Below are 17,167 nucleotides of genomic sequence, written 5' to 3'. Positions count from 1 at the left end.
ACTTTGCCACGTGCTGAGAGAACAACTGTATGCAGACCAATGCAGTTGCAGACGGACACCACACAAGACTGAGGCCACAGCATTAGGGATAATGGGAGAAAAGTCTGAATAAGGTATACAGTGGTTTCTCTGAGGGAGGATGATGAACTCAAAGTGGCCACGGGAAGGAAAGAATCCATCTCCAACTTTCAACCTAAGTCTCACACATGAAGCTGAAGAAGCCAACTGTGTCTACCCCACCCTCACCCAGCCCTAAACACCAGCTTTGCAAGAGAAAACGCAGTGACAGTAAGACAAGAGAAACCTTCCCTCATTAACAGGGGAAGATGCTCCTGCAAAGTACAACCCCCAAACCCAGAGCACCTAAGTGAGACTAGACTTCACCTCCCATCACAGGACAGTCCTCAACAGAGTCTTCAAGCGAAAGACCTGGGCAGGAAGGGACCACACTCCTAATCTTTCCGTGGAAGCCTATCATCCTCTCAAGTATCAAATTCACAGTCTGGCACTGCGATCATGTTCAGAATTATGCAAGACCACAATTACAATGTTCTTGCTTTAGTGAATGAGGTTTCAAATCTTGTTAGGACTCAACGCTGCAAATATTTTCATTTATATGAAAGTGATAAAACAAATTTACTTGGAAAAAATCCATTTAGAAAGCAATTTAATGCACCCCTTGGCTTTATTTCAGGAATTTTACAAAGTCAAGAGCTCCCTGACTGTGCCTGAAGTTGTAACCCTGGAGCTGCCAGAGCTCATGCACAGTGGAAGCACAAGAACTTGCCCTCTCCAGGAGACAACATTTTCTCATTTAAGTAAGTATAAATAACAAAAACCATCCAACTAGGTAGATTCTAATTCTGCTAAAGTTTTAGGATTACAAGTAATGTCCCAAATACTTTACAAGCAAGTGTTAACACTCAATTCTAGAACACTTCCAACACAGACATGTGCTTACTGTAACTCAACCTTTTGCTGCACAAGCACTAATTTAAGTGAGCAAACCAGTCAAAACTCCTCACTAATTTATTCCTAAAACTGTTAGCAGTTCATTTTTGTGATTGAGAGAGTAGATTTGGAGTTAAGTTCAATTTGAACCTTAGCTATGTGAACTGAGAGATGTGGGAGTCATAGGCACATTTATTTAGTCCTTCTAGTCCCACTGCTTAAAAATTGGGCAGTGACACCTCCAGTATGTTGGTCGAGTCTAATTGTCTGAAAGTTCAGATATTAAATGCTTAACACATGATATAGATAACTGTAATGGTTACTATTAATACTTGATTAGTTTCATGGCAAAGAAAATAGGATTGACTGGCTGTCTCAAAATGTGCTATAGGATCCATTTCTGTTTTTCAATCCATTGTTTATTTTACTGATAATCCACTCAGTACTTGTTTTTTGGCCAGAGTTTAGGTCAGAATAGGATGTTCTTGTGCTTATCAGCCATTAGGACTTGAGGGTTCTACCCAAGAGAATTCAAGCTCCAGAATCAGAGCCTGGGGTGAGGTCCAGCAGTACATGTTTCCACAGGTCCCAGGGGATTCCGGGGCACACTCAGCTTGAGAACAGCTGAGATAAATGTAGCTCCACGCAAATGCCACTAACCTGTGACCCTCTGACTGCCTTTCAGGACCAAGGGCAAGCTATGGGAGCCCCAGGGAGGCTCCCCAGGGACTTGGCTTCCTGTGTGCTTATGAGGGCAGCACCAGGCCCAAGACACCCTCCCTTTCAGCCTGGAGCAGAGGAAAGGCAAACAAAGCCAGGCAGCAGGGAAGCCCAGCTGGTGAACCAGGTCTCTCCCAGCCACACTGGCCTCACCAGCCCCGCCCAGCCTCTGGAAAAGGAGGTTCCACACCAGCTCACACTTAAAACTCTTATTAACTTTCATCCACAAAACACCCTTCACATCAATGTTCACAATGGTGGGATTCTTAACAGCCTCAAAGTGGAACTAACCCACGTCGATCAACTGACAAATGGATAAGCAAAATGTAATATGCCCATACAACAGAATACTAATTCCCATAAAATAATTAAGTACTGATAACTATTTTAACATGAGAAAGATTGAAGGTATTATGCTAAGTGAAAAAAGCCAGACACAAAGGACCACATATTGTATAATCACATTTACATGAAATGTCCAGAATAGGCAAATACACAAACACAGAAAGTAGATCTGTGATTGGCCGGGGATGGGGTGAGGATGGGGGTTGGTATAGTGGATTGGGCAATGAGAGCAAGAAGATTCTTCTCGAGGAATGTTTTAAAATTATATTGTTGTGATTGCATAATTTTGCAAACACGCTTTAAAAACAACAACACTGAATGGTATGCTTTAAACGGGTGACGAGTATAATAAATGATTATATCTCAATAAAGCTGTTTTTTAAGCAAAACAAGGCTTTTCTGGCAAGGAAAACTAATCCAACCATCCCTCACAAAGCACAGAGAGCACAGGAGTGGGGAGAGCCAGGACCAGGCCAGCAGACACCTGCAGTGCAGTAGGTCAGGAGCCACTAGCTCCCGAGTCCTGTAAGGACAGGGTCAGCACCTTAAATTTTGTACCCAGGAAACCTGCTGGCCTCACCTCATCCAAGCCCTGATTCTGAGGCTATTTGGGGTCCAGACTAGCCTACAAATTTTATTCCCCTGAAAATATTTCCAAACTACTTGCTGTTCCCTTGCTTTAAATACTTCATGGCTCCCTGTGCCTAGAGATTAAAGTTTGAAAATGACAAATCGAGACCTTCCACTTTGGGCTTTATCCTGTGGGTAGTGACACACTATGGACAACCTACGGAAGAACTCCCTGACAGCCAGGGAGTAAGCACTGTCACTGTCCCTTGACCCCTTGATGGAAAGTCAGGAATTCAAATCCAGGCCATCCAACCCAGTGCCTCCAGAAGCCTGTTCCCAAGCCTTCTTCCCAAGCAGCAATGACAAGATGATGTCCTCCTAGCCCACCCCATAGCTCCAGATCTCACACAAAGCTCAAGGACTAGCTATTTAACTGTCAGTGGTTCATCAGGAAAAGCTCAACCACTGCTACCCTTACAATGTTACAGGCACAAAAACAAGGCGGGGTAAAACGCTGCCATTCACTGTGGCTTCCCTGACTTCTCAAGTGACCTGCCAAGAAGCACAACATGGGGGAAAATCTACTGCTTTAACTCTAGAAATCCGTCAACAACCAGATTCTTGGCTTGCAATACTTTATCTTGAACCTGGTCTTCATCCACCAGAGAAAAGCAAAATTATACAGAAAGCAAATTAAGAACAAGCTTTATTAAAAAGGCATATGTCTTGCTGGCAACTGGAGACAAGCTTTTTCTTCCTAGTTTAGCCAGGCCATAAAGCCCTGTAGAAAGAGATATCTCAATTTCAGAATGTAGTCCTCTATTCAAATACGTTGCAAATGGGTAAGGATTATAAATATTACAACAGGTCCAAAATAAAAACACAGGGGCTGCGGGGGAAGCAAGCACACTTTTGGGGGGACTGGAAAGAAGCCAGGGCCATCAAGACAAGGGAGCAACACTGCCATCAAGTGGTAACTGCTGTTCAAGTCACCCCTGAGGTCTACTGGGTTGAGGATGACTGAAGCAGCAGACCAGAATTCTGGAGAGGGAGGTGGAGAAAGGAGAAGAAGGAAGAAGGGAAGATGAAGAAAAGGAGGGAGAAAGAAGAGGAAAAAGGAAGAGGAAGCCTCGACTCATGCCAGGTCTCATACCCACACCCATGACTCCATGAGATAAAGGGGCAGGTCCAGCGAAAAGTTGAGAAGCACTAATCAAAATAAAAAGGTCAGATATGATGTCACTACAGTACTTATATTTTTCAGTAAAGTTTTACTTGTGGTGAGGCACAAGAGTTTATACCTAGGGAGGCTGAGACATGAGGATCACAAGTTTGAGGCCAGCCTCAGCAACTTAGTATGAGCCTGTCTCAAAATAAAAAATAAAAAGGGCTGGGGATATAATTCATTGGTAAAGTGCCCTGAGTTTGATTCTCAGTACCACCTAAAAAAGAGTTTTATTTGTTGTTATTCTACTAATATCATTCATTAAAATTTCCTAAATGTACATAAATTCCTGAAAATTTGGCTATACACAACAAAAATCACAGCCATACAATGCCTTGACTTTTTTTTACAATAATAGTCATCATAACATTCAGATTATATACTTTGCTTTTCCCATTACTGTTTATATCCAAAATTGTATCTAATGTTTACTAGACTTACTTAACCTTACCATAAATGGGGCATATTGATACAGCAGTACTCAAAACACAGAAAACCTTTGAACTTTCATCCACTGGACTATTTGCTTGTCAGTGTTCTTATCTCTATGAAAAGAGGTTTTCGGTCTTTTTCTTTTTTTCCCCCAAGGCATGAAACTTTGAAAGCTTCCGTTGTTGGTAAAATGCACAACATAATCTGAAATCCTTAAATGAGAAGTATTAGACTAAGACTAAAATTGTTCCCTGGCACACAGGTTAACAAAAGATCTGCCTTTTGCCGTATAATATATTATGTTGTATTATCATTACATGATCCTTTTGTTTTCATTGGTGGTTCTCAATTTTTCATTGGGCACCAAAGACACCTGGAGAGATTTCAAAATATAAAGTTAGACCAGCTCCTTTGTCTCATGGAGTCAATTATATATTAACATATATGTAATATGTTAAATTATTATGTATCAATTATATAATGACTATTTCTTAACAATAATGAATTTTCTTTAGTATGATATACTGGGAAAAGAGGCTATGGAATGTAAGTACCGTCAAATCTCTAGTTATAAGCTGATTTTCACTTGGTAGCTGGCCTTACAATTAGGTTAGATCAGGGGTAAGAAAGCAAACACCTGCAGCGTCCTGTGCCCTCAGTACCATCCAGAGCCCAAACTCCCCACAGTGGGAAATGGCAGCAGAAAGGCAAAGCACCACAGGTTTGGTTTCATTTGGCACATCATCAAATTTCCTTCCTATCTACTATCACGTGTTTCTTATCACTGCATTTCCCCCACCACACTGGCTCTTTGCTTCTCCAGATCTACAACACTTCTCAGAAAAAGGGTCACTGATGGTTAGGGGTGTGGCTCTTTGGTACAGCATGTGCCTAGCATGCTCAAGGTCTGGGTTCCATCCCCAGCAAGGCAAAGAGGAAAAAACAAAACGTCACTGATAAATCCAGAATGATCTGAGGATTGAGACAGGAAGTCCCTTGAGTGCCAGAGCAGCCTAATGAAGAGGCGCAGACCAAGACTAGAAGATCTGGATGGGACCTACTGCAGCTCTTATTGTAAGTAAAGTCCACTTTGCTGCTCAAAGTGGACCAGATACATGAGAATCACTGGGGAGCTTTCAGAAATGGAGATGCTCAGGACCCTCCTAGACCTACTGAATCAGAATCTGCCTTTTAACTAGATTCCCAGAGGTCTCACAGGGATGCCAGCATTTCCCCTGCTTGCCTTCAGCAAAGGGCTGGGTGGCTCATCAGCAAGACTCTGAAAGAGGGCAAGCACTCGGGGCCCTTGGCTGTGCCCCAAACACACTCCCAACCTTGCAACAGTGTCGCCATGGTTGACTAGCACTGCCCTCTGTGGAGTGAATAGTTTACCAAGTATGGTCCTTTCAAATTCTCAGAATCTTTTACCCAAAGAACCCACAGCACCAAGAAGGGACAACATGCTTTCCTGGGTTTCTACAAAAATCACTGTAAATGGCTCCCACAAACTTAAAGCATCGTGAGCCCTGTGCTTTAAATTTAAGGCACCATGTAGCTTTTAGTATCCTATTTACTTCATGATATGTGTTTGTTCTGTTACAAAAACATTTGTCTTGCCAAGTGTTCGAGTAAAAATTGGTGACTTCCTACTTATAATGCAATTTCCCTTTTGTGTAGAACCTGCTGGGCACCTGACCTAGTGCCTGCCTGAGAAGAGAGATCTACCCCTTGGAGGTTCAGAATTAAATCCTGCCGTCTCAGGCCTTGCTAACTTAAAGCTGGATTTTTTTTTTTCTTTACTATTTTTAATTGTGGGTGGACATAATACCTTTATTTTAATTTTATTTATTTTGTGTGGTGTTGAGGATAGAATCCAGGGCCTCACACAAGCTAGGTAAGCACTTTACCACTGAGCTACAACCCCACTGGAATTCTTACAAAAGACCACTGGTCACTGCTGAATTAAAAAAAGAAAACAGGGCTCTTTTTTTGTGGTGCTTTATGGGAGATCAGCTGCTCCAAGATGAAGTTGAATATCTCCTTCCTAGCTACTGGTTGCCAGAAACTCAATGAAGTAGATGATGAGTGCCCACTTCATACTTTTTGTGAAAAGTATACGGCCACAGAAGTTGTTGCTGATGCTCTGGGTGAAGAATGGGAAGTTTATGTGGTCTGAATCAGTGGCAGGAAAGACAAACAAGGTTCCCCATGGAACAGGGTGTCTTGACCCATGGCCATGTTCACTAGCTACTGAGTAAGGGGCATTCCTGTTATGGACCAAGGTGAACAGGAGAGAGAAAGTGCAATTATGTTTGAGGTTGCATTGTGGATGCCAATCTGAGCATTCTCAACTTGGTTATCATAAAAAAAAAAAGAGAGAAGGATATTCCTGGACTTACGGATACTACTGCACCTCATAAACTGGGATCCAAAAGGCTAATAAAATCTGCAAACTTTTCAACCTCTCTTAAGGAAGATAATGTCTACCAATATGTGGTCAGAAAACCCTTAAACAAGGAAGGCAAAAAACCCAGGACCAAAGCACTGAAGATTCAGCATCTCGTTATTCCATGGGTCTTGCAACACAAGCACCAGGTTGCTCTGAGGAAATAGTGTACCAAGAAGAATAAGGAAGAGGCTGCAGAATATGTCAAACTTTTGGTCAAGAGAATGAAAGCCAAAGAAAAATGCCAGGAACCAATTGCCAAGAGACACAGGCTTGTCCCCTCTAAGAGTTTCTACTTCTAAGTCTGAGTCCTGTCAAAAATAACAATTTTTATGAGTAACAAATAAGATCAGACTCTTGGCGGGGGAGGCTGGGGATATAGCTCAGTGGTACAGCACTTGCCTAGTACTCACAAATCCCCAGCACTGGAAAATAAAAATTAAAAGAAGAAAAGTCTGATGGATTTGGGAATGTTTGCCTGTAGGTATTAGACAAACAAGTAAATTCCTAAATACCAATTAACCTCCCACCTCATTCAGACAGGTTTCCAAAGTGTAAAATTCAGATTCTTGCAACTTAATTACTTCACAGGGAGACTGTACCTAGAAAAAGTCACACGTCCCTGAGTAAGGGACAAGTTAACTCTGTTGGAGATGATATTTGCACAGTCTAATCTCTCCACCTCCATCCACATTGCTTGACTCCCTATTTCCTCTTTCAATATTTAGTTGGAGCCATACTCCTTACTAATACCCTTCTTGCCAGGTTTTCGCTTATCTCATAATCAGAACTCCCAAATTACAAACAATCCTGTTTATCCTTCAGTAGTGCTATTATTGCTAAGCAAACAGTGGATCTTAAATTTCTAGTGGTTGATTCTAGTAGTAGTTTCTGAGTGAGATGAAAAGGAAGGGACAGTACAAGTACCTCTGCCTCATGTTTTTCACCTCCAGGCTTCCTGGCTGTTTAGTTGAAGTGTACACTAGCAGAACACAAATGCAGAATGGTCCGTCATTCTGAGCACCTGACACCGATTTATGCTTCTGCACAGCACCCATGGATGACCTTCATGCCCAAGACATGAGCCTCAGCTGCCCATGGGTTGAGCCACTAACACAGAGCAGAAGCAGAGACTTTGCAAAGAACAGCACAGACTCCCTAGGACCTCTGGGGAAAGAAGCCCCAGGGCCTCTCAACTGTCTTTGTCTCTCCCTCAGCCTCAGAGGACTAGATGGAAATGTCACAGACCACAGCAGAAGGCTCTGGCATCTCTGTGCCCTGAGGATGGGGAGCAGACAGTGGCACAGAATGAACTGATTTGGGAGAAGAAAAGTCACAAACAGAAATCAATCTCCCTCCCCTCTTCCACTCTCCAGTCCCAATGCTAACTAATGTGGAAGGAGGAGAGAGAGACTGACAGCACGCAAGTCCACACAGACACTCAGAACTGTACTTTCCATTCAGTGCCAGACCTTGGCCAATAGGGAGACACCTAAGCACACCCACTTGAGGTAGAAGCCTGAGGGAACTCCCTGTGGGGGTACGCTCCGTAACTGAAGTACAGCCAGCCACAGCCAGCAGCTCATGCTGGGCATCTCTGGCTGAAGCCAAGGGCATGTGCAGGTCAGAGGTGAGCTGTGGAGCACCACCCACAAGCTGAGCGCCTGCTCTGCACCAAGCTTTTTTTTTTTTTTTTTTAAAGAGAGAGGGAGAGAGAGGGAGAGAGGGAAAGAGAGAGAGAGAATTATTTTAATATTTATTTTTTAGTCTTGGTGTACACAACATCTTTGTTTGTATGTGGTGCTGAGGATCGAACCTGGGCCACACGCATGCCAGGCGAGCGCGCTACCGCTTGAGCCACATCCCCAGCCCCTGCACCAAGCATTTTAAAACCCACATCTTCAACATGCTCAGTTCCTCCTCCAGGGCAGCTTCCCCCTCCCTCTGCAGCCTGTGGGCTCCTCCAGTGGGCACGGGAAGACTGAGGCACTGCTATCCCTGCCCAGGCAGGCAGGGAGAAGAATCCAAATCCCTCCACCCAGCACAGTAGCTCCACTAGGGGCCACAGCAGGAAGGTGCTGGCAGAGTGGCCACTCCACCCACGGTGCCCCCACAAGGAGGGGATAAGGCAAGAGAAGCTGAGTGCCAGGAGCACAGAGGGACCTCCATATCACAGGAGTGAACTTTCTGTTGGAAACATTCAATTTGATTTTATTTCCAATGTTATGAATTTCAAATATTTTTATAAAATGTATGAGTAATGACATCATGCTCCTTTGCTTCAACTGGTGTGGTAAAAGGCATGATTAATCCCAGACTGCAAGTAATTAATTTAGATAGCATGTTCTAGCTCATAGCTCCTATTTGGGGAAGGCTGCTGGCATCTAAATAGGGCCTCCACCACCACCTGGGCTTTGAGCACCTGAACGTGGGAGCACTGTTACCCTAAGCGAGTTTTAATGTCCTTCCCCACATGCAACTTTGGAGCTGAATCAGCCTCCCAGATGCCAAAGTGGCCAGCTCTCTGCCCTCCGCCAACACAAGGGGCCTCCTGGGTCTTGACACTCTTCCTCCATTTCCCTCTGGGGTGGCCTTACCCTCGTATCTGCCAGGGGAGTCGCATGCCTTCTGTGGGGTGGCCACACGCAGGAATATCTGCTGCCTCCATGAGTGCCGCCGGGTCTTCACTGGGGTCCCACCAGAGTCACCAATGTGGTTTGCTTTGGATTCAAGGTCCCTAAAATTACAAGGTAATGAATTTATGACTGATAGGAAATCGTTACTTTTTTTTTTTTAATTGGTTTTTTAAAAGCAGAACACTAAATTATCAATTATTTTTGCATAAATAATTTGATAGTCATAGCAGTTACAGCATGCTCACAGTGCTCAATACTCCTAAAGAACTACTTTCCTACAGTGCATGAAAAGAGCGAGAACACACACCCTGAAACAATTTCTATTTGGAAACAATTTCTTGGAAAAGGTGTTAAGAAATGCTCCACAGGTCACAGCTTCCAATTGGGCCTTTCTTGGTGCCACTTCAGAAAACAGAAGCTGCCTACAGGGGGTGCTATCACCAGAGCCCCAGGACCCCATCCATGTGTTCTCAGCACAAGCCTCCATTGGGTCTACATCACCAAAACTGCCACCAAAAATGAAAAACTGAGTTTAGCTACACAGAACCATCTAGGCAACAATTGTGCAGTTGCTTTCTGGCAGGTGACTGCTTTGTATTTAAAATTACAAAACAAAATATAACTGTCAATATTATAAATACAATTTAATCCTAAACCTCCTTCCTATTCACAGGACCACTTGGGGAGGTAGTTGTAATTTACCCTTAAATATGGACACACAACAAAGCTATCTCCCCAACTTATAGATCAGACATGCTAATTTAGGACAGCCACAAACGCCCCACCCAGCAACACTGCTCTCAGAGCCCTGCTTCACACTGAATCTACAGAAGATGACATTAATAAGAAAACTTCAGTCAAAACTGGAGAGCAGGTCAACTGCACATTTTTAAAAAGATATCCAGTGAGAAAAAAACGTATGAGAAAGAAGATACAACAGATTTAGCTCAAATGATTTTTTTAAATGGCATAAGAAATTAAAATAACCCCATATATCTGACAATTCAACACTTATAACATCCAGGTTTGATATATCTAATTCAAGCCCTACCTTTTTGTGTTCATAAAGTCAGAGGTGTTATTTTCATCTACAGGAGCCAGAAATTTTAGAAAATTTGGCACAGAGGAGGAAGAATGAAGTTTTTTCCGCAGGGCATTACGGTACGAGATGCTGAGAGTTTGGTCAGAAAAAGAGTTTAGGATAAAGAAATATAAACACACAAAGTAAAAAAAATATAAGCTTCAGAATTTTAAAAAACACACATTTTCATTCTACTGCTAAGTAGACCAGGTAAGAAATTAAAAATAGTTTACAGACAAGATTCAACTTTCATTTTCTGTCAATAAGATTCAATTTTAAATGAATGAAATCAATAAATGAATTTTTTTAAAAAATATATCCACCTTCCAAATGAATCTTCCTTTCAAACTAGGGGGAAAAAAATTTAAAAAAAAACACAATTTTCCTGACAATCAGGAAGTTTCTGATATGGCACAAATGGTAGTGAACACAGTTAAACAAAGCTGTTCAACTGTGTCTGTATGTGCACACCAAGGGCAGGGGAATATGAAACTAAGCACATACAAAGTCTGTCATCAAGATTGCTTTTATATTGTTCAAAAAATTAATAGCAAAATTTAACAGTGAAAACAGTAAGATCCATTCTAAACAAAACTAAACACACACACACAAGTGATGGTTGGGGAGTGCTGTGTGGCCATCCCCCCGACCCCCAAAGGGCAAGTGCTCAGCCAGTGTGAACTCCCAGCGAAGACAAACGACACTGAGCTTGCCATGCGAGTGTGCTCACCTCTTCGGCACAGCATTCCCACTTTGTTCTCCACTGGAATTATGTTTTAGGTACTTAAAAAAGTTTGGCGAGGAGGCGGAGGGGTTAAGACGAGGTGGAGGAGCAGGCGCCGAAGGCTGGCCTGAGCAAGGCTTAGACTCGCCCATGGGTGGATGGTCCACACTAAACAGCAATGGGAGAGAGCATGGGGTTAGAGGGGGAAAGGAGACAGAGGGGAGGACTGCAGCAGGAGGAAGGGAGGAAGGAAGCAAAGGGAAGGAGCATAGACGGCTGCCTTGTCTCATGTCTCAGTAAAAACTACACAGAAGCACAGGGCTTCTTTCCACTTCTCTTCATCTCTGCTCTCCCTGGCAGAGGCAATTCCAGTAAAAACAGTGTGTACCAAAGGCCATTCTTGATCGTTTCCCACTTGTCTATGCTCCCAAAGTTATTATACTTTTTTCTCTACTCTATTTCTGGCAACTGACAGGAAAAAAATTCTAAAATTACAACAAAAACAAAAGCAAAAAAAAAAAAAAAAAAGTACCTAAGGTTTTAAAAACACATCTCCTTTTGAAACAGTATCTTGCCCTGAGTTTCAATGTCTTATTTCCTACAGACAGGAGAAAACGGTTTACAAGAGGGAAACAAAGCAAGATGACCATTCTAGAGAGAAAGACAGACATTTCCCTGCCCCATCTCCTGCACAAAGCTACCTTCTTAAAGGAGAAAGAAAAAATGGTGAAACTAAGTTGCGGCACCATGAGCTGTGTGCAACAGAAGACTTGTCAAGAGAACCAGGACTTTCCAGGTGGGAGGGCTTCCATTACCACCAAAAATGCCAGAAAGAGAGGAGGGGGTATACAGGAATTTAAGCAGAGAGGAAGCAGTACATGGAAAGGGTGTTGGGAAACAATGGAAACCTATGTGGCTAAGCCAGGCTGTGCCGCTCTCGATGTATTTATTAAATAGTTGCTGGCAGAAGACCTCCTTCTGTGATCACAGTTGTCCAGCAGAATTCAAAGAACCAGCCATGCTTTCCAATGGGTGACTGAGAACATTAACGACAGGCTCTGCTACATGAGTCCCAGATGATGAATGCATGTCATTTCTTGAAACATTTCAAACACCACTGCACAGACTCATGTGGCTACACCAACCTCCTCTATCTGTGGACAAACTAGACAAGCCCCACGTGTGTCCTGGAGCTGCTGCTGTCACCAGAGGAAGGCAGCCACTGTTTACAGGTATGGCCCTAATTCATACTTACCTCTGAGGGCTTTTAAGAGACTTTTAGAGGTATTCTGTATCTATTCAACATCTATTCATAGTCTCTGGCACTTAAGATTAATCACTAAGAGGCCTGGAAGGAACAGGGAAAACTTCTGTCACCATGCTCTTCACCCTTCTTTATAACCAGAAAATTCCAACTGTTCACTTGAAGCCCAATTACTAAACTTTGTAAACCTGTTACAAGAATCCAGAATTCTCAGTGAAAGAAATTTTAGACAACATCTACTCCAAGATTTTCCCAGGTCACAACTAGCTTAAGACAGACCTAGAGACAGGACCCAGGCTGCTAAATCCACCCCAGTATCCAAGGCTTGTCTCTCCCACTCTACCTGTATGAATACTGTGCCTCAATTCTATCACAGCTTGCTTCTAGGTCTCCAAATGAGAATCTGCTCACCCACTTGCCAATTTGGTAAAGATCAGCTACCAAGTTACCAGCTACATGTTAAGGACCATTCTGCTTAGTTTACCTACTCCCCGACAATACCCATACTTGAACAAGTAGCAATCATCTCTTATCTGCACACTTCCTAAGGGAACTGAGAACACATCACTGCTGCCAGTTTTATCTTTTTAAAGCAAGAGTAAACCTGACTCAGGTTTCTCTTTCACCCAGTGAGCATCCCCCAGACCCGCCTACCTGGTTAGTCAGACACATCCCAGCTATTTACACAACAAATTTTATGTTTTAAACAAATCTTACTTTCGTTCGTGAGGCGTCTCTGTGCTCACTGAGTGATACCTCATAAGTTTTCTCTGAGAGACCCCTGGAGAGCCCTGAGTGGGCTCTGGAAGTTCTGGGCATCCCACCGGGAAATGACTCAGGGTGTTTGCTCGCCTCCTGAAGGTCTGCTGGGGGGAAAGCGAAGCAGGCTCTTCTGTGAAATGGCCTTCCGAGTCACTGGACAGGTCATCCGAAGAGCCAAGGAGCTTGAAGGAACTCTCAGAGATGGGCAAGGCCTCCTTGTCACCCACAGATGGCTCCTGGTAGCAGACAGACAGCAGATCAGACACTCTACGGGGGATTTGTGGGATTTAGAAATCTCTAATCCCAGTGCAGAAAAACACTGCAGACACATTTGATTAGAACTTTTTCTAGTGGCCACCAAAAATATGACATAAAGATCCATTAAATACTTGCTTGCCAGAGACAAGATGCTAGTTTGCTGAAGAAATGGGGGAAATGCCCAAAAGCAAGAATAAAGACCATCATCCATAACACAGCTGTCCTGAGTAGAAACACTATAAGTAGTTCCCTCGCCCTGGAAAACAGGACTCTGCTATTGCTTGTAAGTAGCACGAGTGCTGTCCCCTCGTCTCTGCTGTCTCATCAAGTCTCTTTATCTTTGCATGTTCAAATGTCGCTCACACCTCAAGGCTCTCTCTGAATCTGATCTAGTGCTTAGGTTTAACTTGGTAATCTTGAAGTTAAAATTTATATCTTATAGATATATCTTATAGAATCTTATAGAATCTCTCTATAGGTAATTGTCATGATTCAGAAGAAAGCACACAACTTCTTCCTGCACCTCATTTTCTTATCTACAGATAAGAAAGCACAGTGAAATTTTACTTATTTCAAAAAAACAAATAAGACAATACAGCTGAAGTATTCTGTGTACTATAAAATATTATACAAATGCAAGTTATTGTTTCATTAAGGACTGCACAGGACTGAGTTCTCAAACATTAATAATCATAGCAACATTTTAACACTGTATTTTTTAAGATGCTGTTGAGAGAATGAACCACTACCACTTACGAACACTAGTGTTCAGCACTGCATCCAGGACATGGCAGTGGCCAATACATTTTTATCAAATGATAAAATAAGACAAAGTATACCAGCAGGCCCCTACTAAAATTTCTAAGAGAGTCAGATACATCAGCATAACTAGACAGAAAAGCAATGAGTTCATTTAATGATGGAATGGAGAACCCAATTCTACCTTTTCATTTGATACACACTAAATAAAAATGGCCAAAAAATACAAGTATATATTACGTGCTATTCAAAGTAAATACCCATTTTGTGGACTTTCAATGATTCATGTGTGTGTAGAAACATGTTTGTGAACTACATCACAACATTAAATGTGTTCCTTATTCTTGGTTATGGCCTAAAAACTTTGAAAGCCACATATCTAGAAGAGATCACAGAAGAATTTAAACCATTCCTGTGGTAAGGAGCTGGCCTCCACAAAATTCCTCATTCTTGCATCAGAGCATACTCTAATAACAGAAAGAAAAGTTGGCCTCTTCAGCAAAACCCCAAACCCCACTTTTTGGCAGTTATGATATTGAATCAGATTCAGATATGCCTAAATATCTAGGAAGAAGGATATGAGACAAGTACCTATATCCAGGTTTGTTATCAAAGAGAACTGTTCACTGCTATAATTGTGCTTGGTGGCAGATGCTTATTTAGAAAAACATTAATGATTACAATCATGGGGCCAGCTAGAGGATAAATTAAAGTTTCAGGAATTTAAGTTGTATATTTCTCTGAATTCACAAACCCCCTTTTAAGGCTCTATTTTAATTATTTTTATTACTAAAAAATCTACTTGGGAAGAAAATTCATTTGCTACATTGTGATGAATTAGAGCTTAATTGTCTAAAATTGTGATCTTGTTTCTTTGTTTATGGAACAGCATCTGCTTTTTAATGTAAAACTTTTGTCATGGTAGAACTACATGACCAGCCCCTCCACCTGCACCAAGAAGGCTCGAAGTACCAAATTTTGCAGGGAATTGGCGGTATGAGGATTTTTTTTTGTTCTTTTCAATAGAGACCTATAGTTAGAAGATGAGCAAAAACTTTTTGGTTTCTCCAGTGTCATAAAAAGAGATATGTGCTTACTTTGCTGATGTTACTTAATGTGCTAGACACAGAGCTGTCCAGATCCACGCTGGTAGAGTGTTCCTGCAGGCCTTTGGCTTTATTACCCTATATGAAGAAAAGACAGTTGAATTATGAGCCCTGAGGCTTATGCAAAGGCATCAGCCACAGGCATGCTGGTCTATTTATATAAACTCAAGAAAAAAGCATCCATTGAGAATTGCTGCTAAACACTATGGACATTAAGAAAAATCAACATTTCTGGGTTTTTTGTTTTGTTTTTTTTAATTGCTGTTGTTTTAAGTACCACACCAGGCTAAACATTCCAACACACTGTGGATCAGTCCTTTGGCAGGAAAAATAGGCTGGAAAAAGACAATCCATCTACAAAGAAAAGCAAGTACTAAAACAAGCACCCTCAATTGTTCTCTCCCAAGTCACATATCATCATAACCAGCCAGCTGCCCATACCCAGAAACCTATTTTTTATCCCTCTAGAAGCTCTTGAATGCAGCCCTTCCGACCCTTGTTTTATAAATGGACAGTTTTTAATTATCTCAGATGTTTAATTATCTCAGGGAATGTTACAAATTTTGTCAGAAATATCCTCAAACAAAATACATTTTAATTTTCTTTAAGTAAATAAAGCACGTTTCAAAGGGGATTTGTCATAAAATCACAAAGAACCACAATGAAATAGTGAAAACTCCAAAAAGGTGTAAAACTTGGACAGAAAAATCAAATGTTGATTTTTCAGATGTGCTATCAAGGCTATGTATACTCCTGGAATGGGTTGGTGGTGGTGGGAGGGAGTGATTTCTTAAAGAAATCCCAGATGGATGCGTATGGGTACTTTGTTCTTCCTATGCAGCTGTAGTTGGTAAATTTTTTCTGTAAACAGCCAGAAAGTAAATATTTTATGCATTCTGAGTAATATCTTGTCTGTGGCAAGTATTTGATTTTGCAAAAAAGCAGCTTTAGACAATAGGAAAATGAATGAACATGACTGTGTTCCAATACTACTTCACAACAGGAGGTGGATGGCAGACCCCTCTATACAGTTCCAACACTTAACAACAGGAGCCCACAGAAACTGGTTTTTTAAGGTGTCACTAGTAACACCAGGAAGAATAGAACCCACACCAAATATATCATCTGTGCTCTCTTCAAGGACTGGCCAGTGAAGAACACTATTTGGGGAGGGAAAAAAAAAAATCCCATGGAATAGAATACAAAAGGGTGGAGAATATATCTTTTTAAACCTTGGGCATGGTGGGGCACGCCTATAATCCTAGCAACTCAGGAGGCTGAGGCACAAGGATCACAAGTTCCAAACTAGCCTCAGCAACTAAGTGAGGATTTCAGCAACTTAGCAAGATCCTGTCTCAAAACAAAAAGTAAAAAGGGCCAGGATGTGGCTCAGTAGTTAATGGTCCCTGGCATGGGGTTACTGCAATCCCCAGTACCCAAACAAAAAAGACTGACATTTAAAAACAAATTTAAAATGTAGATAACATTGTTTTAAGACAGAAAACATTAAAAAAAAAGCTTGTACATTTTTTATACTTTATGATTAACACTGATATAATAAAAGCATAGAATTAAATCTTATACTTTCTTAAAAAGTGATTTAATTTAAATCAGAAGATATTAAACCACTTACCCGGGACAAAATACTTTCTAAAGACTCTGTTAAAGATCTCTTTGCTTTATTTTTCAGCATATCTAGCCTAAATCGAGTGGCACTGGCTGGCAATTCACTTCCAATATTTTCTGCTGCAATCTGTGATGCCTGAAAAAATAAAATCATGAAAAGTTAAGTGATTTTTAGCTTCCTTAAGAACCTCTAGAATTCATCTTTTTGGAACCAGGGCATCATTCTGAATCTGCCTATGCTCTCATCTGCTCCTTAGTGAAA

The 17,167-nt window shown here is 41.7% G+C and overlaps 1 protein-coding gene and 1 pseudogene across 6 annotated transcripts in view; one reads left to right on the top strand and one right to left on the bottom strand.

Annotated features, from left to right (window-relative positions):
* Nucleotides 1-17,167, bottom strand: part of Tbc1d1 (TBC1 domain family member 1) — a 214,895-nt gene that overhangs the window by 65,193 nt on the left and 132,535 nt on the right. For 3 of the 6 annotated variants that reach the window (XM_076863854.2, XM_076863859.2, XM_076863858.2), the window contains 6 exons: nt 16,913-17,041; nt 15,271-15,357; nt 13,112-13,392; nt 11,137-11,298; nt 10,377-10,496; nt 9,287-9,426 (listed from right to left, as the gene is read on the bottom strand). In XM_076863854.2, coding sequence (XP_076719969.1) covers nt 9,287-9,426; nt 10,377-10,496; nt 11,137-11,298; nt 13,112-13,392; nt 15,271-15,357; nt 16,913-17,041 — 919 coding nt within the window. The remainder of the gene's footprint in view (nt 1-9,286; nt 9,427-10,376; nt 10,497-11,136; nt 11,299-13,111; nt 13,393-15,270; nt 15,358-16,912; nt 17,042-17,167) is intronic. The other 3 variants (XM_076863856.2, XM_076863855.2, XM_076863857.2) reach the window with 3 other exon arrangements.
* On the top strand, nt 6,267-7,013 carry LOC143405563 (small ribosomal subunit protein eS6 pseudogene; annotated as a pseudogene).

The sequence above is a fragment of the Callospermophilus lateralis genome, chromosome 8, assembly GCF_048772815.1.
Source record: "Callospermophilus lateralis isolate mCalLat2 chromosome 8, mCalLat2.hap1, whole genome shotgun sequence".
NCBI lineage: Eukaryota > Metazoa > Chordata > Mammalia > Rodentia > Sciuridae > Callospermophilus > Callospermophilus lateralis.
Note: the sequence above shows the minus strand (reverse complement) of the source record. Positions and strands in the feature narration are given on the sequence as shown.